The sequence below is a fragment of the Heterocephalus glaber genome, unplaced genomic scaffold (genome assembly GCF_053883595.1).
Source record: "Heterocephalus glaber isolate CG9 unplaced genomic scaffold, H.glaber_assembly_v1.0 deba00001625, whole genome shotgun sequence".
In the NCBI taxonomy this organism is placed as follows: domain Eukaryota; kingdom Metazoa; phylum Chordata; class Mammalia; order Rodentia; family Bathyergidae; genus Heterocephalus; species Heterocephalus glaber.
Window position 1 is genome coordinate 2,403 of NW_028258392.1, and position 26,106 is coordinate 28,508.

General features: G+C 52.6%; 1 protein-coding gene across 1 annotated transcript; it reads left to right on the forward strand.

Annotated features, from left to right (window-relative positions):
• The first annotated feature begins 1,136 nt into the window (after positions 1–1,136).
• LOC147822398 (anthrax toxin receptor-like) lies at positions 1,137–25,473 on the forward strand. Its single transcript, XM_087196869.1, has 15 exons — positions 1,137–1,520; positions 7,220–7,288; positions 8,718–8,789; positions 10,109–10,190; positions 10,286–10,319; positions 11,204–11,283; positions 11,354–11,422; positions 11,717–11,797; positions 11,893–11,950; positions 17,975–18,073; positions 20,392–20,461; positions 20,983–21,064; positions 21,853–22,110; positions 22,985–23,176; positions 25,142–25,473. Exons 1-15 carry the CDS (start codon positions 1,234–1,236, stop codon positions 25,295–25,297), a joined length of 1,689 nt encoding a protein of 562 aa, XP_087052995.1. The 5' UTR covers positions 1,137–1,233; the 3' UTR covers positions 25,298–25,473.
• The last annotated feature ends 633 nt before the right edge of the window (positions 25,474–26,106 follow it).

Here is a 26,106-nt window from a genome sequence, read left to right on the forward strand (position 1 = left end):
AGTGGGAAACGGTATCCGAAACAGCCTTTGGCATGAGTAGTTTCATTTCTTGTATGAGCAAAATATCCCTGCTGGGGCTTCTCCCAGGGCTGGGAGGTGGCTCCTGGGGCCCAGTGACTGAGAGCCCTGCAGAACCCAGGGCTGGCCATGTTGCTGCAGGGCCAGAGCCACCCAGACCCACCCCTGGGTGACACCCCCACTTGAGGAGAAAAGGAAGTCACTGAGGCCTGTGCTGGGGGCTGAGCACTGGAGGCCCTGCCAGTCCTCTTACAGACACGGGGTTTCCCTGAGGCCCCATCCTGCCTGCAGTGACCCGGACTGCTTCTTCCTGGATGTTGGGTGGAGGCAGGATCTGAGGGCCACTCACTTGTTCAGGATGAAGTAGATGTCGGAGACGCCTGGGCATGGCGGCTGATCTGCATTCCTCTTATGCAGCTGTGCACTGAGACCTGGGGTTGGAAACTTCCGGAGCCCAGGCCGAGTCGCTGGACATTTCTCGAGCTGGCAACTACATCTGGGGGCTCCCTGTGCTAAACAGGCTGAAAGGAGCAGCAGCAGAAGCAGGAGGAAGAGCACAGAACTAGGGCCATGACTCCCATTTTCTTGGCTGTCTCTGTGACCGCTTTTGCTTATGAACCCTGCCCCAGGCCTCCTGGTTGACAACCTCCCCTGTGCCCAGGGGCCTTGGCTGCCCCTGGAGCCCTGTCACCAATGCCCAATGTGCCCACACAAGTTCCCTCTCGGAGCACAGAGACTGGGAATCCTGCTGCCCCAGGTGTCCTGCTGCCAGCTGTGCCCAAGGCCTTGCCTCCTCCTCTAGGCAAAACACTGGGATTATGATGGACAGAATGGTTGACATGGTGACTTTGTGAGCTACAGCTCCGCCCAAGGACCTGCATGTGGTCATGATGCTGACCATGATCCTGATGCTGTCAACAAGCAGGTCCCTGGGCAGAGCTGCGGGTCACAAAGTCACCATGCCAACCATTCCATCCGTCATAACCACAGGGTATTCTGCCCTGGGGTGGGGGGAGGGCCTTGGGGACAGTCCGTGGCTGGACACTGAGGGAAGCAGTGTCCTCATTCACTGTGCTCTCAGAGGGAACTGGTGTGGGCCCACTGCGCATTGGTGACAGGCTCCAGGGGCCTTGGTCCCTGGGCACAGAGGAGGTGGCCACACAGGAGGCCCGAGGTGGCTGGTGTTCGGCCTCCCTGGGCTCTGGACAGGGTCCCATGAGCAAGGAGGTCACAGAGACGGGCAGCAAAATGGGGAGGCACAGCCCCTGTGTGCCCTGCTCTGTGCTCTTCCTCCTGCTCCTCCTGCTGCTACCTATGTGGCTTTCCAGAGCCCAGAGCTTCCAGGACCCTGGCTCAGGCTGGAGAGCTTCCCACTCCTATTACCCGAACTCTACCCATTTCTGCAGCTACGGAGACCCACAGGCCAGGCAGAGTGGGAACCAAGATGAGGACGTTCTGCAGTACTGTGATGGCGCTTTTGATGTCTACTACCTCCTTGACTCGTGAGTGCTCTTCTTACCTCGGCCTGGGTGGGCCCAGCTGTCTGTCCCCTAGGTCACTGTAGGAGGATGTGGTATGAGGGGTTATGAGCCTTTGCCAGAAGAGAAGCAGGGCCAGTGTGCTGTAAGAGAGGAGAATCCAGCCTCTGGGGCTTCCTGATTCCTGGAGGGGGACTAAGGACCCAGCAAGGTGGTAGTCTTTTTGCATCCAGCTGAACATCCAAGCCTTTATTGGTCAGCTTCTCTTTGGAGTGAGTTAAAGAAAATAAGTGAGTCCCCTGTGTGCCAGAATTCTGTCCAGGTGATCTCTGAGAGCCATTACGGGAGCCATCGGTGCAATGCCCTATGATTCCAACCTGGGAGTCCAAGCAGGACCAGAGTATGAGGAGAGGTCGGGCAAGAGGGGAAGCCAAATAGGGGTCCCTGAGACAAAGGCTTCCGTCAGAGGAGGGATGGGTCACATCTGTGATTCCTAAAAGACTGGCAGCCTTGGGGAGGATCAGTTGGAAGGGGAAGGATGAGACTGGGTGGCAGTACAAAGAGGAAGGGTCCTAGGCGGCCTGGGGAAGGCAGGAGGGAGCCTGGGACAGGTGTGTGCAGAGCAGAGGTGGCACCCACAGAGGCTGGAGCTGGCAGAGGAAGGAGGGAGAGTGAGGGGGAGCAGAGGAGCTGATGTCCATCCTCCTGACCCCAGCTCTGGGCAGTGTCACCTTGCTGCAGGGGACAGGGGCTGCAGCCCTCCCCGGGCATCAGGACTGTGGTAGCTGCTGGAACACACAAACCAGGGTCGCTGTACTCTGGAAACAGAGAAGCCTGCGTGCCTCTGCCCTGAAGGGGTGTCAGCAGAGTTTTAGATGGGAAGCGGGCAAATCTGCCTCTGACTGTCTCCTGAAAAGCAAAGAAAGGGCTGGATTGAGAGGCTGCAGTTCGGATCTTTCCTGCATCCCCTCCCCTATCCTCTGCTGTCTACAAGGGTCTGTGGAAAAGTTGTTCACTGTATTTAGGGAATGACGATAAGAAAAATGTCTATACATGTACAGGGCCCAATGCAATTTTAAAATATTTTCAGTCCATCTTTAGGTGAATGGGTAGATGGAAAAGCTGGAGATATGGAAGGCAATGGTACTGTGTCCTGGGCACCAAGGTTTCCATGAGGACGGCTCACATCCACCAGGTCTACTCTCTTGGTTTGCAGACTTCCTCCTTGTCTCTACCTTTCAACTATTTCATTATGACGTGTCTTGGTGTAGGCTTCTTCGCGTTATCCTACGTGGATGGATTGGATTTGCAGATGAGTATCATTCGTGAAATTTGGGATGTGTTTGGCCAGTATTTCTTCAAGAAATGTCTCTACTCCTTTCTCTCTATTTCTGAGACTCTTACATTGTCTATAGTGGTCTGCCTGGTGGTACCTCCACAGATCCCTTAAATATCCATCACTTTTCTTCTCTCTTTCTTTTTTTTTTGTATTAAATTCTTTTATTGGTACATTGTAGGTATCCAACACAATTACATTTCTCATTGGGAATTGTACCTTTATATAATGCATCTTGGTTCTTATTTTTTCCCCATTCCTAGCCCTCCACCCTTCCCTATTTACAAAGACTTTATTTCCATTTTTTCCATTTCTCATCAGTTTTTCCTTTCCCTTCTTTCCTTTCCCCTGTGCCTCCCACTACCCCTACCCCTTTGGACCTTTTCTTCCTATTTTACATTATCGATTATTCATTCTAATAATCGGTACATTTAGGTATACAATATAATGACATTCATCATTGGAAATTTGCACCTTTACATAGTCTCTCTTGGTTCTTGTTTTTTCACCTTTGCCCAGCCCTCCCTTCAACCCCTCCAGCCCTCCCTATTTACAAAGATTTTGTTCCTATTTTTCCATTTTCTCATATTAATCCCATTCCCTTCTATCCTTTCCCTTAGCCCTTCCACTTCCTTCCCCTTTGGGACAACGGCTCAGAAGCCCCTACCTCTGGGCCGGGAACAGTGGGACTCAGTACCTTGGTCTGGTGGTCTGGTGTCCTCTGCGCCTTGGTAATGTGGAATCAGGTGGCTGCCTGTCTGCAGTGGGGTGATCCGGTGTCTTCCGCGTGACTCAGGACCTCGGTAGGGTGTGCACAGACCTGCCTGTCTGCAGCGGGCTGATTCGGCGTCTTCCGCATGACTCTTCTCTCTTTCATTTTCATTTCCTTGAAATACGTGCTTTAAATTATACTGTACTATAATTCAATTGGCTTATTCTTTCTTCTGCTGTTCAACTGTTCAGATTTAGAGCTGAACAGCTCCACAAAATAAATGAATATTTATACTGAAAAAAATTATATCATCCATCTATGAGGCACTTCATCACCAGCATTTCTGTTTGGTTCCTTCTTAATGTTCTCACTCTTTGTTGTTATCCTGACTTCCTTTAATTTTTTTGTCTTTGTTTTCCTTCAGTCTTTAAGCATAATTAAGACAGTTGTTTTGAATCAATATGTAGTAAATCTAAAGATTTGACATCCTTTGGAGTGGTTTTTGTTGATTAATATAGTTCCTTTGAGTGAGGTGTGCATTCCTATTACCTTGTATGCCTTGTGGAGTTTTTATTTATTCTTTTTTTGACAATTAGGTGTTTGAACATTATTATATTGTAACTTTAGAAATCAAATCCCAGCATGCTTTGGCGGGGGGGGCGGGTAGATGTCTGTATTCATTCATGTATTTTGAGACTTTTCCAAACTATTTTTGCAAAGACTTCCTAGCTATATCTGATTACTGAGTTGGTGGCCCTTCAGCTCCTATTCAGGTAATATCGTGACAGATTTCGCTGAATTCTGGAAGCTCAAACAGAAGTACAAACACCATAAAAATTAGGCAGAGAAAACATCCACCAGCCTGTCTTTACAGTTGGTTTGTGCTGAGGTACAGCTTTGGAACTTAGCTGAGGTTGTTCTGCATCTAAAGATCAACCTGAGTCAAAAGCCTATGTTTGGATTTCTCTAAACACAATCCTTGCTCCTGTACAAGTGTGAACCTCAAAACTCTGGACACATTGCTGGCTGTGAGCATCCTAACTCCCAGTCTCCCTCCCCTTGCCTTTGATGACCTAGTGTAGGTCCCCACAGAAAATAGGCTACTCCAGGTGTCTATGGAATTGTCCAGTTTCCTCACTCATGTTCTGACTTCTGTGAAACAGAATCAGCAGCAAATCCTTCAGATGTCCCCTAGGCAGGTGAAAACGAAAGCTCACAAGTAAAGCATGTGTGTCCCCCTGTGGTTGTGGAGAGCCACTTGGCCTGGACCATGCTGGGAAGCGGGTAAGGGAAGGGTTCCACAGAACACCTCACACTTTTCCACCCTTTAGAAGGGGGCTTTTTCACCGTGGCACGTTTGCTCCATTTCCATAAAGCACTGATGGGCATTTTGCAGAGCTCCTGCAAGATGAGCACACAAGCATTTCACTTGTTTTGTAAGTTTCTGTAGGAGAACAAGGGCCCAAAGCATACTTGGCTGTTTATTCTAACATCCCTCCATGATACTAACTTTTACCTAGAATTCCATTTTTCCCATTTGTCAAGGAATGGTTTGAAGAAAAATTTAAATGCCAAATAGTAGAAAGAAACTCACAAAAAACTGAGAGCTCCTTCCCAACCACTCTCTGTGTCTGAACCCAATAGCCAAACATAGCTCCATGCAAATCTCTAGTTTTCTTTGACAATGTACAGATGTTTGTGATAACGTGTTTGTAACAACTGTCTTCTGCTGCTTTGAGATTTACCCATTGTTCATCAACTTGTTTTTATGGTGAAATTTTCTCAGCTTCTACTCCCCTATACGATTTGATCTCACATCCTTTCATCTTCTCAACCTGGTGCTGTCACAATGATGTTTCAATCAGATTTTATCAGAAGTGGAAGCCTATGAGGAGGTGGGCCCTCCCCAAGGCACCTACTTCCTGGGCACCTGACTGTGCCTGTGTCCTTTCCTCTGCCCACGAGCACTTGCTTTCTCCTGTGTCCTACAATCCAAACCCTCTTTCAAAATCATCACTCCTAGGACTCCCCAGGAGCAGGTGCCATAAGCAGGTGAAGAGTGATGAGAGGGAAAGCAAAGAGTGTGAGGATTAGGGAAATGAGGTGACTTGCTTCTTAATCTTGGAGTTGCTGAGGGTAAAGCCTGCATCCTGGAAAAGTCTTAGGGTCTGGTGTTTGCTTACACAGCAACTGTCAGACAGCAGTGTCACTCACATATGCCAAATACAGTGGACAGTGCATGGGGTATGAAGAAAGACCTGGCTATAGATTTATCCCGGGTATGGACATTGTGACAAATAGCCTGAAAAGAGCTCATTTTCCTCAATCATGAACTGGGACTAAGCAGACATCACGGGGTGGATCTGGAGGGAAAATGACCTCTACGTGCCTGGGACACATGTGCTCCCTGTCTGTTACCAGGAGATTGTTAGGATGATTTAGTTCTTCATTTCCTCCCGGTTTCTACACTGATTTAGACCCAGCCTAGCAGAGTAGATGGAACAGGAGGAGGTGGCTCTTGGAGTGTGACAGTCAGCACACATTTGTGTGACCTTCGGGGGTCCCACTTGTGGGCATGATCATCTCTGGAGGGGAGAAGGTGGCCTCCTGGTGGGTGCCTCTCACCCACTCACCATGGAGCCCCGAGTATCACACGTCCCTCCGCACCAGGCGCAGTTCTCTTCTGCCCCCTGATGCTTGACCGGAAGAGCTGTGGGGACCCAGAGACCTTTGCCAGGGACATAGGGCAGATGTGACTGGTTCCCACTGGACAGGAGTCACGAGGCCCCAGGCTCCTCCTGCTCCTCACTCTCCATCTGGGGACAGAGTGGGACACAATGGAGCAGGATGCTGGAGTGGGGATGGGAAGAGCCTGCAGCCATCCCTGCTGGTCCACAGTGTGGGCACCAGGGCAGCAGTGGCCAGCCTGTTCCCTTTCCCTGGCAGTGTCTGCTAGAAAAGGCCTCTTGGGCCTGCAGGGGCTGGACTAAAGGCTGGTGACAAAACCAATGTCGCACAGTCTGGGGTGCTGGTCCCCCATGCTGAGGCCCAGGTTCCCATGGGAACATGTCCCCCAGCCTCCATGCTGCTAGGGAATGTGGAAAGGAAGAGGAATCTGGGGTGTGATGAGGAGATATGCAAGGCAGATACAGTCTACAAAAGGTTCCCGTTCCAAGGGCAGGTCTGACATCTGGAACCCAGGAGTCCAGCAGGGAAGCCACAGGCCACATCTGGTCACCTCTGGACCTGGTGATGGCTCTAAAAGGCTTCCAATGGCCATGGTGCCAAGGTCACTACCCACAGGGACCTGGGAAGGTCACATCATGGGCAAGTGATGGCAGAGAACCCACAAGTCAGAGGTGACCAGAGACTTCTTCCAGCATGTCCCCTTCTTCCAGTTGGTGTCACAGCCATCACCTAGTGTGACCAGCTGCACTGGTCGGCCACCAAGAGTCCCTTGTGCTGGGAGGCCCCTCAATCCCAGCAGATGGCCTGGTTGGCCAGCCTCTTCCCACTGGTGGCCCTGAGGACAGTCACCTCCAGGATCCCCTACTGTGGTCAGAGGCATTGGGGTGGGAGCCAGTGTTAAGGATCCTGAAGAGAAGGGGAAAAGACAGAGGCCAGGTGTTCCTTGAAAGGGCACCTCATCCCTTAACTCCTGTATCTTCATTGCAGATCCCAACCCATGTTGACCTGGGCTACCTTGTCCTCATGTTTGGAAGATTTGGCGGAGAAATATGTAAAGTATGCTTCTCTGTGATGCAGGCTGCTTGAACATCCATTAGACTTGGTGGGGTCCCTTGGGTGGGGGCACAGAGCCCAGCATGACCAGGCAGGAAAGGGGACAGGGTGCACTGGTCCTCTGGGTCTCAGCTGTGTGCCTGCCCTGCCTGGGAACCTGGGCACCTGCAGGGACACCGTCTGCCCTCCAGACCCCCAGGTTGGGAAGGAAGTCAGGAGAGCAACTCAGTAGCTGACACCTGGACACAGGGTGCTCAGGGCCAAAGGAAAGGGACAGAGAGTGTGCCAGGAAGGTTAGAGGGGAAAACAAGGATTCCTAGAGGGAAGTGGTCCTGGGCAGCTTCCCAGAGGAGATGGGAAGTAAACTTGACCTTGAAGGCTGGAGAAAAGTCAGGGTCACAGTAACCCTCAGGGTGCCCTCTAGTGGGTGGTCTGTTTAGGCTGAGGAGTGTGGGTAACTCAGGGGGGGCTGGAGACAAATCCTCACAAGTTGCTTGGGGCCAATGTCACAAGGATTTATTGTTCCAGGCCAAGGAGGGCCTTGAATTCTTCCTCTGTGTCACAAGGAGCCATGGAAGATTCACAGGCAGGGGAGTGATATAGTGCTCCAGGAAAAAACCTGTCAACTGTAGGTGAACAGAGCCAGGAAGAAGAGCAGGAGCAGTGGTCAGCTCAGCCAAGAAGGCTGCAGCCACTTTGCCGAGGGTCAGAGGTCCTGGGCCAAGGGCAGTTGGTCAGTGGCAGGAAGGGGAGGCATTGTGAGGGAGTGGGATTTCCTGAGCTGGAAGGAGGGAGGAGGAAATGGAGGGAAAGAGGGATGGGGTTAGGATAGAAAGAAGGTGACTGTAGAAGACAGGCCAGGTGGGAGGGAGGCCCCATGAGGAATGAGGAGGCTCTGTCTCCTTTAGTGTGTGTGTGTGTGTGTGTGTGTATGTGGTTATAGCCTTGATATGAGTGTGCCTATGTACAACTGTATGTGTGCATGACGATATGTGTGACTATGTACATGTATGACGGTATGTGTGACTGTATGTGTGCTGTGAATGTATCAGTCTATGTGCATGTGAGTGTGAGTGGTAGCGTGAAAGTATGACTTTGAGTGTTGTACATATGTGTGTACTGTATCTGTGTGTGAGTGTTGAGTGTGTGTGAATTTGCATTATTGTGTTTTAGAATGTGTAGATCAGTGTGTGATTGAGTGAGTATAAGTGTGTGTTGGGGTGCTGGCCCAGAGGCTTGGTCATGAGGTCACCCTGACTCTCCCTGGGTCCCTGGGTCCCCACAGGGGACTGCAGCATTGCCTACTGAGGCTCTTTGCCCGTATCTGAAATGACCCTGGGCACAGAGCTGTGAGCAGCAGGGTCCGTGCTTCCCCTGGGGATGTGTCCTGGCGTCAAGTTCCCTGGCTTCTCACAGCCATGCTTCTCCCCAGCCCCAACCTGCGCATGTCCTTCATTGTGTTTAACACAAGGTCAAGAGTTGAAATGATGCTCACCTCAAATAGGTAGGTGTTGGTGGGACCCGGGAGGTGGGCCCCAGGGGAAGAGCTGGAGGTTTGTGCTGGGCAGCAAGGTCCTCTGGTGGGTCCCAGACAGGCAGCCCCAGGGGCCCCTGTGTCCTGGGCTCCTAAGGGTGCCACAGGGAGGGCTGTGGGGAAGGTGGCCTACATGTACACACAGGCTGAACACCAGAGGGGTGCTTGGGAGCTGCTGATGGGCTAGGCGGTGAGGGACCTAGCCCCTTAATGCAGTGAGGGACCTGACAGAGTGAAGAACGGAGGAGAGGAGGAGTGCTGTCTGGGGGCAGGGGAACTGCTGCCAAGAGCCTGGGATAAGGCAAGGGACAGAGAGGGGAGCGAGCGGGACAAGCCAGCAGCCAGAGAGAAGGGCGGGGGCTGGGCTGGGCAGGACCTGGCTGGGCCTCCCCTGGGCAGGGCTGGCTGTGTCTCCTCCTAGGCAGGGCCCAGGCAGAGACGCATCCAAGGCCCTCAGAGCTTGGCCCACAGCAGGTCTCTGCCCCAGGAGGAAGCCGCCCTCAGCGTCTTCACTCTAGGTGGCCTTGCTGTGCGGGCTCAGCCCTGTCACAGCCAATCAGCCTGAACACAGTCTTCCTTTTCTGTCCCAGTGCTGCCACCAGAGCTGGTGCTGCCTGCCCCGATCAATCCTGTCTCTAACAGCCCCTGACAGCTCTGTCCTGGCAGCCTGAGGACAGGGCTCGGCCGCCTCAGCAGCCTGCGGCCACGTCCCCACCTCAAGCCTTTAGGGTCAGGAACACTGAGGTTCTCAGCCCCGCTGCTCACGAAGCAGCCTGGCTCCTTCCTTTGGTGGCTAAGGGAGGGGCAGGTCAGGGTCTGTGCAGTGGAGACAGCACAGGACAGGCTGAGCTTGGGACCTGTGAACCAGCCTTCATTGCTGGAGGACAGAGCCTCAGCAGGGTGTCCTTGGCTTCCAGTCAGCATCAGGCATGGGGGGCTCCCTGAAACCTCAGACTCAAACTGCATGTCCCTGGGTCCCACTCCACCCTTGCTGTAGCACCCCTGGGGAGGGGTCCCTGAGGGTGGGGTGCTTGAGACAGGATGAGCTCAGAGAAAGTCAGGTTCCTGAGGGACCTGCTCTCAGCCTCCCCACCACCCAGAGGGCTCAGAGGTCAGGGACAGAAAAGGACACAAACCTGGCAATGATCCAGCACACAACTGGGTTGGGAGAGTTGCTCATGTTTCCCGTCCATGGCATTTCCACAGTTCACCCAGCCATAGGATGGCTTGAGGGCTGTTTCTTTCTGTCCACTTTCCTCACCTCCATCTTTTTGCCATGAATTTTTCAGAACGACAATCTTCCATCATCTTGTCCAGTTGGAGACCATTCCCACTGGTGGGGAAATCTACCTGCAGAAGGCACTCAGACAGGTGGGGAGCCCACTTCCTGGAGTCCATGCTGGCCCTCACCTTAGAGCACTATCCCAGTCTACTGCTCTCTCTATGGTGTTTCTCTTTCCTTGCAGGCGAATGATCAGATTGCAAGAGCCAATTCCAGAGGTGAGCCCCTGCCTTCCTCCTCAGGTGGCTGCACCGAGCTGGCCGCCCTCCAGGGAGCTCTATGTGCAGACCCCATGGTTCCCCAGCCTGGCTCTGGGAGCCCATTGCTCCCCTTCCCATCCCAGTACTTTTCAGTGGGCAGAGCACCTGCCCCAGCATGGCTCTCACAGGACAGGAGGTCCCATGGGTCCACACAGGGCACTTGGTCACTCTGAGCTCCTGGACTTTCACTGGGCCCTGTGTGCAGAAGGAGAAGGCCGAGATCCCAAGCTGCCTGAGAACCACCATAAGGAGCCCACTCTCTCCCCAGGGCCAGACCTTCCTCCCCTTCTCCGTTCCTGTCTTCCATGGCCCACTTGCTCCTGGACCTGCATCTCCTACCACGAAAATGGCTGGCAGCTCTGGGCCAGAGTGGTGGGGCCCAGTGGGGACTGTGCTGGGGAAGAATGGGGTCCCCTGTCCAGGACCCCGCATGAGAGTGCTGAGCAGCTGGGCCGCTGTCCCAAGCAGAAACCTGCAGGTTGTAGCCAAAGCAGGCACTGGCACCACCCCTTCCTGGGCTGCTCTGCAGGACAGGCTGCTGCTTCCTGTGCCCAGAGATGGGCTGGGGCTGGTGGACACATGGCTGGGCTGTCCTCAGGGCAGAGGGTGTGCCTTCTGGGACCAGTAAGGGTTCAGGCTATCTGGTAGGGAGATGGCCCTGGGCAAGAGCCCCTTCTCATTCTGGGGTCTCTGGGTGGTGGGTGCTGGGGTAAGGGTTAAGGTGTGAGGAGCACCCACCTGCCTTCCGTGGGCAGTGCTGAGGCCTAGCAGTCTACGGTGGTCCTGGGTCCCCTGCTGGTCACTCTTGGACCTTACTCACCACCCCTCTTGTTTCTTGACAGGCAACAGGGTGTCTAGCATGATCATCGCTCTACTTACTGGACAACTGAAGCCAGATGTACTTAACAAATCTGTGGTGGAGGTGAGTGGGCTTGTCCTCAGCGTTCTCTGTTCCATTCTGTGCCAAAAGCTCACCCAGTTCTTTCCCTCAGGCTCACAAGGCTCGGACCATGGGAGCGTACATTTACTGCATTGGTGTCAGCGAATACAACGTAGAACAGGTATTTTGGATCGGGTGACTGGGGGCCCTCTGCAGTCCCGCTGGTGACAGATCTCCAAGACAGCTCCTCAGGGCACCAGGAAATGCGGGCAGCAGGTGTGCCAGGCAGAAGGACAAAAATGGGTTTCAGTACACCGCACCACACTGAGTGGTGCAGAGCTTCCTATGTCCTGAGCCTGGGGTGCGTGCAGGCGCCCCCACGGCCCAAGGGCATGACACTGTGCCCTGGCTCTGGGGCCCTGGTGCATCGAGGAGTCCCTGCCTTGGGGGCCAAGCCAGTTCCTCTCTCTTATAGTTGACAGCAATTGCAGACAGCCCAGAACACGTCTTTGGCATACATGGGGTACCCAGGAACCTGCATGGAAGAGTTAACTACGTGCGTGAGTGGGCAGGGTGCGAGCAGGGGGACAGCGGCATCTCTTCAGGGCCTGAGGCTCACATTCCTGTCCCTTCTCCTGCTCTCCATCTCAGATTGGAACAAGGGCCTGTCTTGAACTCAGATCAGTGGAGCCTTCCCCTCTGTGCACAGGTGAGAGCTGAGGGGTGACAGCTATGGGCAGGGCGGTGCAGGGAGTTGTGTGCACAAGTAATGTGTGGTGTGTGTGGTCTGTGGGATGTGTGGTATATGTGATGTGTAATATATGGTGTGAGTACTGGGGTATGTTGGTGCTGTGTGGCTATGTTCCGTGTGTCCTTGATGGATGTATGGGGTATGCATGATGTATGTGTGATATTTGATTTATATGTGTGTTTTATGTTATGTGTATGTGTTTTATGGTATGTTTCTGATGAGTGTGATGGTGTTTTCATTTTGACATGTGTTGTTTGTTGTTCTTGGTGGATGAACTATGTGTAGTACATGTAAAAGATACATGTTGTGTGTGGTAGGGTATATGCTTTGTATATTTGTGAGTGTATGTGGTGTATATTAGGAGTATGGTAGATGGATGTTATATATGATATATGTATTGGTGGTGCGGTGTGTATGTGTCCATTGTGTGTTTGGAAAGTGTGTACATTATGTGTTGTGTTGGTTTATGAGGGGTGTTTTTGTGTGTTTATATGGTGTGTGTTCGGGGTACAATTTGTGTATGTTTGGTAAGTTTGTGGTGTGTGTGTTTGTAGTGTGTCTTTGATGATTGTGGGGCAGGGTGTGTTGTGATGTTGTTGTATGATATGTGTGGTATGTGGATTTGTGGAAATACGTTAAGCTGGTATCTAGATGGTCCCCCAAAGCTTCATGCACTCATAAGTGGGGCTTTGAGGAGTGACTGGATCATGGGTATGTGGTACTGGATTAGTCCACCAATTGTTTTAGCATAGTTCTAGGTATGGATGATGGATTTATTGAAGAAGGAAGCCCCTCCCTGGATGTGGGTGGCACCAACCAATAGTCTTGCAACTTGGATGAAATAAAAAGGGAAAGAAGGAAGTGCTGCTGCTTCCTGCTTGCCATGCCATGAGTTCTTTCTCCTCTGCCATGCCCCTCTTCCGTGCCACCCTGCCTTGTAGCCAGCTAACTATGGACTGAAACCTCTACAAACTGTGAGCTAACATAAACCTTTCCTCCCATAAGTTACAGATGCCAGATATTTTGTTCCAGCAACAAGAACCTAACTAAGACAGGATATATAGTGTGTTTTTCAGTATGACATGTATAAGGAGTGGGTATATATGTCTGTGGTACAGGCTATGTGTATCTTTGAGAAATGTGGTGTGTGATGTGTTTACATTTGCCATGAGGGGACAGTGTCATGTGGAGTAGGCAAAGCAGGTTGTGCTCTGTGATTTGTGGTGTGTGTATTTGGAATATATAAGATGTTTTTGGTGGAGTGTGGGGGTGGGTATAGTCCACATGACTCTGCATTGTGTATACATATATAATGTATATTCAATGGGGATGAAAGTCAAGAGTGACTGTGAGTATCTGTGAAATTACTTATTCTATCTCATAACAAAAAAATTTCATGTAAAATTATTAAAAATACATAGTATTTAAAAATTCTGAAGAAAACCCCAGAATTCCACAACAGATAAATAGGTCAAAACATGTTGAGTATTCCTTTCCTTAATGCTTAGTTTTAGAAGGTGTTTCACTTAATCTTGACTGAATGAAGAGACTCCTGGAGCGGTAATTGGATGGTGAGAGCACAACCTCACCAACAGGTTAACCCACTAATGAGCTCATAGACAAGCAGGTTTAGAGGAAGTGGGAATAGTTTAAAGAAGTGGGTTATGGGGCATGACCTTGGGCACTATTAACTGGTCTCCAGCTCCTTCCTCTGTGGCCTTTCCAATCTGCTCTGTTTCCTGGCTGCCATGAGTTGAGCTTTCTTCCACTACACCCTTCCTCTATGATGTCTCTGCTTTGGAAACAGCAAGCAGCGAACCTGAACCCTCTGAAACCATAAACCAAAAGAAACCTTTCCTTGTTTGAGTTGTGATGTGAGATATTTTGTCCCAGTGACAGTAAGCTGACTAATACAGGAAATTGGTACCAGAAATGAATTATTGCTGTGACTGAACCTGATCCAAATAGTTCAGAAGCCTTTAAAATTGGTTTGCAGAGGGAGTTTGGAAAATTTTAGTGATGTGGGCTACATAAGCCCTACAATGCTGTAAGCAGAGGTTGATGGATGAGTGATTCTGGTAGAAACTTAGAAGATTAGAATGGTGACAGAAAGAGATGGGAAAGACTGCTCATGAGGTTTTAGATGGGAATGGGAATTGCTCTGGAAATGTGCATTTTACAACTGGCAAAAAATATGCCTATATTAGGTCTGTGCACTAAAACTTTGTGATGCCAACTTTAAAGGCAATGATCTAATTGACTCGATGGAAGAAATTTAAAAGCGGCCCAAAGTTCAGGCTGTAGCATGGGTACTACTGGAAAATTTTAGCAAGACTTACGGTGAGGATCAGGAGGAAAAAGCAGAGAAGAAAGATTTCTAAAACTTTCATTTGGCCAGAAAAGAATAATGTGTAAAGTTGGAGCCAAAGGAGGGATGATTGCTGAAGAGATTAGCACCATTACAAAGAAACCAAATAGTTTTTATTGAAACATCTTAAAAGGAAGGTGCCTTGAAGATATCTCAGAAATCATCAAGATGCCAACCCTTACAAAGTATCACAGTGTAAATATTTCATTTGAGGAGAGAGCTCCAGGAACACCTGTTTGAGAAGGGTCCCAGTGGAATGTGTTCTTCAGCACTCATTTCATCATTCTCAGCCACTCAGACATGCAGACACCACTGCAGCCATGGTCCAGGTGGACACAACTCAAGTTAGCAGAAGATTTTAGCACCATCCACGTGATGCTGGTTTTGCAGGCATGCAAAATTCAAGAGTCATGGGATCATAGAGGTTTCCACTCAGATTTCAAAGAAGGTCTTGGAGAGCTTGGAATATGTCACAAGGCTCTAGTTTCTGGCTGTAGACCCTGAGAGTGTAGTGCACGAACCTGAAAGAGTGAAATCAAAGCTGCAGTGGAGATCCCAGGAAGTTGGAAATGCCAGGAGCATGGAATGCCCACAAAGCCAGCACAAGAGAGAGACCATGTGTACTGCAACCAGTAAGGCTATTGGGATGGGGCTATCAGTGCCTTTTGAAGTTCATATCATACCACCACATACCTCGATGTCAGACATGGAGATATAGCACTTAATTTGCATTGCTGTGGATTTTTCTTACTGTGGTCCAATTGGTTTCTATCCCCCCATTCTTTCCATTGTTTGCCTTGCATCACTGTACCTTGGGATTATGTGACTTGTTTTTGATTCTTACAGGGGTTCACAGCTAGCTAAGAATATTTCTGCTGAGCCTCAGGGGAGTCTTTAGACTTTTGAGTAATGCTGAAACTTTTGAGTCTTTGGGGGAGGAATTAGTGTACTTTCACTTGTATGCAACTAAAAATTTTTAGTATTGAGTAGTTAGTAGTTTTATTTGTATGCAGCATTGTTGCATCATGTCAGGCAGAATTATGGCCTGGTTATCGTATTGTGTAGAAATGAGGTTTGAAGAAGGTGTACTTAGGCATCAACTTGACAAGGTGGGTACTTGTGCAAGTTAATCTTGATTGTCAACCAGACTGGATGGAGAAACTCGTGAGAGGTCTTGGATTGTGAAGGTGCCAATGTCACAGTGGCTTAGCACACCAGTGAATTCATAGCTGAGAGGGCTATCAGTAGATGGTATGGCTAGATGATATTACTCCTGCTTGGAGTAAGTTGGACATGGGGGCATGACCTTGGGAACTATATCTGATCCCTGTCCCTTCTTCCCTGGCTCTTTCACACTTGTTCTGCTTTCCCTTTGCCATGACTATAGCAGCTTTCCTTCACCATACCCTCTGCCATGACCTTTCTGCCTTGGAACCAGGTGACCATAGTCTGAAACTTCTCTTTGGATCTGTATAGATGTTTCTGGCTTTGGATTTTTTGAGGATTTGGAATTTTGCCTAGACACACTAGGATATCCTGGAGATGAGATACAAGTCTCATCAGTTATGCTTCATGTACGCTCAGTTATGTTTCATGCACACTGTGCATATGTAGCCTGAAGGTGATTCTATATATGTTAGTGCATTTGTATTTTAATCATGATTTGTCACAAAAAGTAAATTGTGGGATTTTCCACATTTGCTCTCATATTTAAGCTTAAAAAGTTACGGATTTTGGAGCATTTCAGATTTCATTTGTACAGATAAGTGATCCTCAAAATGTTAAGAGGAATTTAGAGCTCACCCCAGAAAGGCCATGCTGATGTGGAATTTGAAATATCAAAGGAATTCTAAATCCAAATCATGGGGAAAACAAGGCAATCACATCGCTGAATAAAACAAAAGTGTTGCACAAATTCAGCACCGGTATTGTACAAGACAGAAAGTAAACCTCCATGCCTGACCCGGCACCACAGGAGCAGCCGTTTGTTCCACCCCACCCCTCTGTGGAAATGACAGCACTTATCCCAAGGCTGGAAGTGATAAGGATGCCCCCAGTCCATCCCAGGTCCCTGCCTTGGTGCACTGAGGATGCTCCTAAGTGGTCCAGAGGGAGGCCACCTGTCTTTGTCATGGGCACTATGTATGCAGCCATCATCCCCATGTGGCTGGCTTCTGACACCCAGGTGGAGGGGACAGGGAGGGTCAGGCTCTTCCTCCCACAAGTGACACCTTGGCTGCTACAGCTGCTGGGTCCTGGCTTCTGTGTCCCTTGTGGGAGGCGCCATGACTGCAGGCTGTGGGAAGACAGAACTGTGCCCACTTTGAGCTCTGCCACCCACGGCCCAGGGGAGGGATAAGGTGCCAACCACCTGGGCTGCAGTGTGGTCTTCGATGGATAGAAATAGCACTGTGGGGACATTGGGGGACAGACGGACAATGATGGCATAGCATCAGGACGTGGATAGGAGCTGAGGATGGCTGGACCTGACCTCTCCACCCTGGACCTCTGCTCTGCACCCGAGCCCCTCTGATGCTGGGCAGGGTGGGGGCTGCAGTGCTGGGTGGAGGTGGGTCAGGGACCTCACCCCAGGGTCTCTCCTCCTTCTGGTGTGAAGCACCTCAGCAGATCGGCTGCCCTGACACACAGGCCCTGACGTCTGGGCAGCCAGAGAAACCCCAGGTGAGGACAGGAGCTGCCACTGCTTCCTCCCAGCCACAGAGCTGAGGTGACAGGTGCCTCCAGACACCAGCTCCACTGCTGACCTGTTACACTCCTGGGTGTCCCGAGCAGAGCTGCCATACACATAGTGACTCGGGGAAGCTGAGGCAGGAGCCTGGGCCCCAGGTGACACAGAATGGGCTGGGTACTCAGGCCGGCATGGAGAGCCAGTCCATGTGCAGGGACTGGGGGACAGGGCTGTTGCAGCCCAGGGTCCTGGGCTGGGTGACCTGGGGCCACACCAGGGCCATGGTGACAGGAAGGATACAGGCCTGGGCCAGGAGCTGCTGTCAGGCCAAGGAGCTGGGAAGTGCAACTGGAAGACCCACAGGAACCCAGCCTGGGTGCTGCAGAGCTGCCCAGCTGCCCTCTCTCGTCCCTTGTGGCTTGGCCTGAGGGGCATGGAGGCCCACGCTGGTGGAGTGAGGGACTTTTGGGTCCACGGGGAGATGGGCTGTGTTCCTTGTGGTTCAGGGAGAGGCTGGGTTTGGAAGGAGGTGTCAACCCCCATTAGTCCCCCTCCTGGTAGGACAGGGGCCTCTGGTGCCCCCATCCTGGCCCTGCTCCTGGGGTCTCCAGTGGGGACCATGGGAATTCAGGATGGGAGGCCTCAGCTGAGATGGCCCCTGGCAGTTGGGTGTCTGTCATGCTGCTGTAGTCGGGGATGGTGGGAGGAGGACTCCCATGTGTGTAAGGCTGGTTCTGCTGCATCCACATGGACCCTTGGTGACAGCAGATGTGAATTTGGCCTGGGGGACACAGATAGTCAGATGCAGCTGCTGCCTCTTGGGGCCCCTTTGGATTTGTCCTACAGGTGATCACAGTGAACAATGGTCTGAGAGAGGCCACAGAGTACAGCTCCCTCACTCATGCCTTTGAATGTGCCCTTACAGCAGCCAAGCAGGTGATTCTGAAAGGCTACGGCTTCCATAATGCAAGGAACAGAGACCAGGTCATTTGCAGATTCAAGTTCAGTAACAATGTTACCTTCGGTAAGGAGCCCCTTTGTTTTCTGAGCCACTACCATCCTACACAGTTGTACCCCCTCCTGTCTGTCACCTGAGTCCCTGGCCCTTTGCTGACCTTCTTGGAGACTGTCACGGGGTTCCGGGCACTGAATGTTGACAGGTGAAGAGGGGCCTGGCTGGGGTGCAGCCACCTCTCTGTTCATCTGGAAAGCAGGGAGGTAGGAAGTGTCCATCTCTCCACAAGCAGGCCAGAGCAGGCCTCCCCTCAGCAGGTTTGTGTGGTGGGCGCTGTCTCACAGCAGCATCTGGCCCATCCTATCCCCACCCTTTTCTGAGAGCCTAAGACTTGCACCAGACCCTGATGGCAGGACAGGCGACAGAACTTACAGTGCTTACAGTGTCAGGTTTGTGTAACTTTAGGTGAGGTTCTTTACTATGACAACCAAAGTATTCAGTGCAGTCCGTTCATGGCTGGAAAACTATTCTCCCTTCAGCCAGGTTGTGCTGGGCTCTCTGCTTCCCCTGACTGGGGGACCAGGTCTCCGTGGGCCAGGTAACCTGCCCTGCAATACCTCTCTACCCTGGGTCAGTGGCAGCAAGGTAGGGATAGCTTTCCACAATGAAAACCAAGTATCCCACCCCCAGAAGCAAACCCTTTCCCTGGCCAAGTGTCCTCCAGCCATTCTCATGATCAGCAGCAGAGAAGGCATAAAATGCTTCAGCAGGTCACAGGTAATATGATCAATGACACAGGGCCAGACAGCACTAAACCATTTTGTGACCAAATGTAGAAAAGACCTAAAAATACTACTATGTACAAAATAATTGTTAATTTTCTATCTTAAGTTACAAATGTTTATGATTATTTTAACATTTATTATAAATTTTTCTAATAAAAATGATACATAATATAAAATAAAAAGTAGAAATAGAGAATGCAGACATTGCCCCTAAACCATAAAGTGAAGTTCTGTTAGCACTCTCAAATACACCACAAACATTTTACTTTCCCATGAGTGTGATTTTTAAAGACCCTTCAGTGGGATGTGCACACACTGAGCAGCACACAAATGCTGCTTTAGGACATTTCAGTGTCTGCAGGGGCCAGGTGTATGGAGGGACAGAGACCCTGAGCACTCAGGGACAGGACTGCAGTTTCCCGTGCTGGGTTTGATCTGTGTGCTCTACAGTGCAGTGTGCAGTGCTGACCCCACCCGCCGGCCCTGTAAAACCACAGGCTATTTCTCCACAGACGACAAGCCTGTTTTTATAAAAGTTAAAACACAACTCTAAACCTGATCCCGCTACCCAGGAGCCCTCTCCTCTCAGTGTCCCTGGAACATGGCCCTGTGCTGGGCAGGGTGCTGTGGAGCTGGCAGAGCATCCTCCCTGCTGGCTGCTCCACCATCGGGCTGAGGTCAGGAGGGACCTTGTCTGTCCCCACCTGTGCCTGGGGAAGCCAGAGTCAGGAGAAGGGACAGGGAGGGACTAGCCTCCCAGAAGCACAGATGGCAGGACCTGAGAGTCCTTCTGACTCCATCATTCCAGCCAGCAGAAGGGACACTGGGGACCTGGCAAGCTGGAGCCTGAGGCAGAGGGCTGCATGCAGGGGCCCAAGGATGTGGCTCGGCACTCACCTGGACCAGGGCTCAGGAGGTATAGGGAAGGTTCTATTGCTGCATGTTAAGGAACTCTTCTGAGTTTCCAAGCTCTTACAGAAACAGAGAAAGATAGATGAGGAGAAGACGGAAGGAAGGAAAAAGGAAGGAAGGAAGAGAAGGGGAGAAACAGAAATCACCAAACATCCCCATTTCCTCCGCGGGCTGCCCCAGCTCAGTAATGACCCCACCTGGGCCCTATGGTCAAATCCCAGGGTCGCCCTTGGTCATCTCAGCCCACCCCACACCCAGTCCCCCAGCTAGTCCCACATGACTGCTGTCCACACGGTGCCCAGGATCTGCGCACCCACAAAGATCCACTGCACCAGGAGCAAAACCCTGTTCTCTGCTCAGTGTCCACCTCTGGGCTCCTGTCCTTCCCTCCTCAGTGATCTCTGAATTTCCTGCCTCAGGGCCTTGGCATGTGACAGCCCCACAGCTTAGAACACACTTTACTCCCAACATTCCCTGGCTGCTGCTTGTCTGGTTACTCTGAGCTCGAACATCAGATGCTCAGGAAGAAGTGATGTTAGTGGACGTGGCTCACAGCACAAGAATGTATCAGAACCATCAAATACCTGTCCCCTTCTATCAGTCTAAGCCAGCACCTCTGCTTTCCAGAAGACAGTGGTAGCAGGGTAGGTGACTTGTGTAGTGATGTCCGCTTGTGTCCTTTTCTTTTAGATGAACATCCAATCAGGATGAACATGACAACCATAATTTGTCCCAAACCACAGGCAGTGCAACCTGGACAGTAAGTCACCATGGTTCTGGGTCCTAGGGGCAAGGACAGTGTGGCCTCTGTTTGCCACTGTCTCCTGTCCTGAGGTCGGCCTGCTCTGCACTGAGGCGCCCTCCCCACCTGCCCTTGTGGGTGACCTTCAAGGTGCCCAGGGAAGCACAGAAGCCCAGGCACTGCAGAGGGCAGGTGCACGAGAGGCTGGGCCAGACATGGCTGCCTTTCCTCCGGGTCACCTTTCCCGGCCAGGACCACACAGCGCGTGATAGAAGTGTGACGGTGATGCTGTTCAGACCTCCCTGGTCCCTCAGCCACGGCCAGGATGGCACCATCTGCCGTGAGGGCCACTCACTGCCTGAGCTGCAGCCCTTGCTGAGGCTGACCTCACAGTGACTTGGGGAACCAGCTCTCATGACCCACGTGACTTCCCCCTGGTCACCCTGAATGTGTGACTTTCAGAGTCATTGTCCTGAGCAGAGCTATGAGGTCCTGGTCCCCATAGGTCGGGTCCCTTGTCTGTCCCTCCTGTGCATTAGGAACATCACAGTGGAAGTCAGCCTGAACAGTGGGAGGGACTTCCTTGCCCGCAGCATCAGGGTGAAGGCCACCGCCGACTGTGTGAGTATTGGAGGCTGTGTCCTGGGCTGTGCCGAGCACTGCCCTGGGCGCACATACACCTGGGGAGGCAGAGGCAGGGGGTCCCATGTAGGCCAGAGGGCAGCTGTGCAGACAGTGAGAACTGATTGCATGGACAGGGTAGGGTTCACAGCACACAGAACCACCAGTAACCTCAGCGGCCTCCTCTGAGCCAGCGCGTGACTCGGGAAGGCTGGGCAGACAGCCCGTGGGCCCTCATTGTGAGTGACAATTAGGGCCAGCCCTGTCCCTTTTCTCACAGGCAGGAGGGAACACCCTAAGCCTTCTAAGCCAATTCCCCAGGCAGGAGGGGCTCCCACCCCTCTGCACAGGGGCCCACTGAGGCTCAGAGAGGGTGAGGTGAGCCCAGGATACAGAGCCAGGAGATGGGCGGCGAGGCCTGGGGTCTCCTGTCTTCCCCTGAGTCCCCAGCAGCCCGGCCTCCCCAACATGGCACCTGTAGCTCTCTGTGTCCTCAGGACGAGCTGTACTGGCCCCGAGGTGAGCAGGGAGGCTGGGGTCACGCAGGGTCTCCTAGGCCTCCTTGTCCGGGCTGAGTGCAAAGCCCTGAGCAGAGCAGAAGTGCGTCCTGCAGCCTGGGGACCAGGGCCGGCCCCTCACCACTCTGGGGACGCTGAAATCTGTCCGAGCTGTGTCAGCAAAGATGAGTAGAGGGTAGCCATGAGCAGATGCTCCAGTTGCTCTCCTGCCACCTGCAATTCATGCTGTCTGTGTGCTGGCCATGGTCACATGACAATCTCCTCCTGCAGAATCGGCCCCCCACAACCACCACTAGGCGCCCCAGGCTGCGTCCACCATCACCAACGGTATCGACCACAAAAACAACGACTCCAGCCCCAGTCACTCCTCGACCCCTGGACATCGCTGTCTCCCAGACCAGCCCACCCCAGCTGACGAAACCACCCAAAAAAATGCCAAGCAAAGCGCTTCTGCTGCTCACAGCAGTGCTGGGGCTGCTGCTGATCCCCATGGTGCTCTGGTGGGTCTGGTGGTTGTGCTGCAGGAAGGTGAGTCCCTCTGCAGCCAGGGACCAGGACATGGGACAGCCCCCTGCTCCAGCCTGTGGGCCATTTCCCATCTGCCCTGAGCCAGCAGAGCCTAGCATGTGCCATGAGAAACCCAGACCCCAACCCAGCCAGAATCCCATGGGTGAGGGTGCCCCAGGATCCTGGAACAGGGAAGACTACCTCCCAAGAATGCTTGTGTCGCTTTATGTTCTCCTTGGGATCCAGTGCTCAGGGCTTTGGGAAAGGAGAGCTGGCCCTGTGTCCACCCTGGCTGCGCTGGGCTCCTTTGCATTTGTCTTCATCTCTATGTCCTCCGGGGCCAGGGCTGGGCTGGGCTGGGCGCAGCCTTGGGGGTACAGGGCTGAGGATGGAGGGCATCTGGGGGCTGAGCTGGGAGGCTGTCCCCAAAGGAGCACAGGGATGGGGCAGGGGCAGTCTGGGGCTCAGCTGAATGGGACCAGAAGTGTTAAGTGGCTGGGCCAGGGGACTTGGCTAGGGGTGTCAGGAGACAGGGTGCTGCCTGGGACCTGTGCTTGCTGCACCGTGGTCTGGGGAGGTGGCAACTGCAAAGCCAGGCCCAGGGGGAGGGGACAGTCACCTGCCAGTGCCCTGATCCTTGCACAGCCCCCTGCCAGGCTTCTGCCAGCCAGGGTGACCTCAGGAGACCAAGGTTCCACCATGGGGCTGTGGGCAGGTGGGGCAGAGGCAGACTTTGGAACAAAGGAGTTTGGCTGTCACTCCACACAGGGCCCTCCCCAGTGAGTGATGCTCACTGTCATTTATATCATCCCAAATCCTTAGCTGACCCCACATGCGGATAGCCACTCCCCAAGGGCTGCAGATAGGGATGAGAACAGGTGAATTTCTCTTGTAGAAGCCGAGAACTAAGAAACCTGCTCATCCTCGTCCTCGTCCTCGTCCTCGTCCTCGTCCTCCTCCTCCTCCTCCTCTGGCTTCTCCTCCACCTCTGGCCCCAGCGCCAGACCCGCCACCTGACACCGCGTGCCTCACCATTGCCGTGTGCTGCTGTGCATGCCGTGGCGTGTGTGAGAACACGGGCCCGGAGGTGAGGGGCTGGGGACCACGACCCCAGCTGGGGCTCTGGGGAAGAGGAGCTCTGGAGCCCTCTGAGTGGACATGGCTGCGTGGACTTTGCAGGGATCCTGTGGTACCAGAGGACAGCTCAAGACCTCCCCCCCCACCTTGGCCAGGCAGGGCAGCACCCAGGGGAACTCGCCCTCTCACCCCACCCCAGCCTAGCCCAGCCCCAGGATCTGTGGCTTCCACCTGGGAGCTTCTTGCCTCTGTCTCCCCATAGCACTGCTAAGAAGCCAGCCCTTGCTAGAGACACTGAGAAGCCACTAACTGCCCTGTAAAGAGGGAGGACACCATGACCAGTGGCCAGTTCTAACTGTGGGGCCATCCTTGCCCACCCACAGGACCCAGAGGCCAGCACTTGGTCATGGAGCCAGTGTGCCCCCACCCTGGGCCAGGCTACTCCTGTCCCATCTCTGCCTTCCGCTCCTCTGCCTTGGTTTCAAGCACACACCCTTGAGCTCAACATGGGCCTCCTTACCCTCTCTGTGCCCACGTGCTACCCTACCCTATCCTGGGACTCTTGCCCAGCCACATGCCCACACCCGTGCCCCTTGACACCCTCTATGTCCTGCTCACATGCCTCCAACCTCTGACCTCCAACACCTGCTGTTAGCTAACTTGTGGCCCAAACATTCTGACCTCCCAGACACCCAAGAGTGCCAGCCTCCCCAGGGCATCCAGAATAGGGCCTCAGTATGGCCCTGGGGACAGAGCTGTCAGGAGCTCTGGTCCTGACGCTACTGGAGGCCGAGTCCTGGCCCTGCCCTTCCTTTTTGCCCCTGTGTCTTAGTTACTTTTCTTGTTGCTGAGGCAAAACATCCCACACCCGAAGTTAAAGGAGGAAAGGTTTATTTAGCTCACACTTTGTAGAAGTTTCAGTCCATGGTCAGCTGGCTCCAAGGCAGGGTGGCATGGCCAAGAGGAATCACAGACAAGACACAGTTCATGGTGGGCAGATGTCAGCAGAAACAGCAAGCAGCAAGAGACAAGGAAGGACCCTCTTTCTGTCCCTTATAGTCCACCCAGGCTACACAGCCTTGGGGCAGGCAGCACTCACACCCAGAACTATGCCAAACCAATCAGTGGACTGACTTAGTAATCACACGCCCTTAATCCCAGTATCACACACTCTAGATCCAGCTACCTCTGAAAGAGACCCTCCTCTAGGACCACATGAGGCTTTGGGGGGACACCTAGACACAAGCCATAACTCCCAATCTGCTTTTTAGGGCACCATGACCTTGTGTAACTTCGGTCACCCCAGCTGCCACCAGGTGCCACTGATAAGGTCTCAGCCCAGTGACCAGATAAGGAGAACACAGGGACCCTCCTGGTGGACACAGTGGGCACTGCTCTTCCCTGACCCCTGTCCTGTGGGACTGTGGCTCAGGGTTGCGTTGGGGCAAGTGCTGGGGGGACACACTGGTTGGGGGACACACCAGGTTGTAAAGATCCATTTCAGTCCTTTCCTGGGACACGGGGAAATCCACATGGTTATGAGCGTCCTCCGTGGAGGTGTGATGCTCAGGGCTGGGGGTCGCCAAAGTTTCCTGTGGCTCAAATCTATGCCCGGGTGTTCTGGTGTCCCCAATGAATCATCCCAGCAACTGTGGGAAAGTTGTGTGCACTTTCCCAGTTCACACCAGAGACAGAAACCTGCAGAGTTTATGTGACCTGTCCCTGGTCACAAAGCCCAGGCCTGGCTCCCACCTCCCCTCCAAGGATGCAGACTGGCACCCCTTTCAGATCCACTGCTCAGCCCCCAGCCTGCCTGCTGTCAGATGCCTGGACTGAGCCTGGAGGCAGTGGAGGCTGGAGGGCAGCACCAGGGAAGGTGCCTCATCCAGGCCCACCCTCCAGCCAGGTGCTTGCATCCTCTGGCCCAGTTCCAGGGGCACTCAGCCATCTCCCCTCTCTCTGCTCTTCCCACCAGGGCAGCTGTACCAACTTCAACCTCCTGGAGGCGCTCTGTGCCCAGGGCCCCTTGGCTCCCCTGATCGGTCTTCAGCCCAGCCAGGACAGCCTCTCCGTGGAGTACTGCTCCCGGTGCCATCCACCCCGCAGCCCAAAGTGCGAGACCCCCTTCTAGAATACTCCCCCTGCTGCCTCCCCCTTCCCGGACAGCCTGTAGGCCTGCACTGTCACTCCCACCTCCATAGACCACCTCTCAGGCCCCGCTTACCCAGATGAGAGGTCTTCTTGCTGAATTGGACATGCCATGGAGTCTTGGATTCTAATAAACTAGAGTTGTAATTTGTTGCTGCACAGTGAGGGTTTGTCACTGGGGAGATGCTCCCCCGTCTGAGTGGTGCCCAAATATGCACTCTGTTATCCTTTGGATGCCAGGTATGCGTGACCCCACTGCTACCACTTTGTCTTCATCTGTCACCGAGGGACGGGAAACATGGATGTAATGTTAAGACCTCACTGAACAAACAATCCATAATTATTCAACAGTGAATGAAGCAGCTGAATTTATGCTTTTCACTTGACTTTTTCTAGGCACAAATAGGTTGAATATGCCCAGTATGGTTTGTGATCTTTATGGACTGAATGGGTGGATAGTGATGACCCTATTTTCCCCCTGTTGGCAAAAGAAATATTTTGGTGGAATGGCCCTAAGTAGATGTGTAGAGGTGGTTTTTTGCATTTCACTAGATCAGTACCTTTGAACTTGTTACTGTTTAGTAGTGTGACAGCCTTGGGAACCAGCTCTGTTCACCTGTGCCTCAGTTTCCTAACAGTGGATGAGGATACTATTTGTGTTACAGACTTGTGGGGCCCCGGGGAGATGTAGAGCGAGTAGAGCCTGGGTAGATGTCCCCACCCAGTTGGGTCTGTGTACTCCATTGTCATCCTGCAGTTTGAAGCAGGATGAAGCATCCCTACAAAGATGGT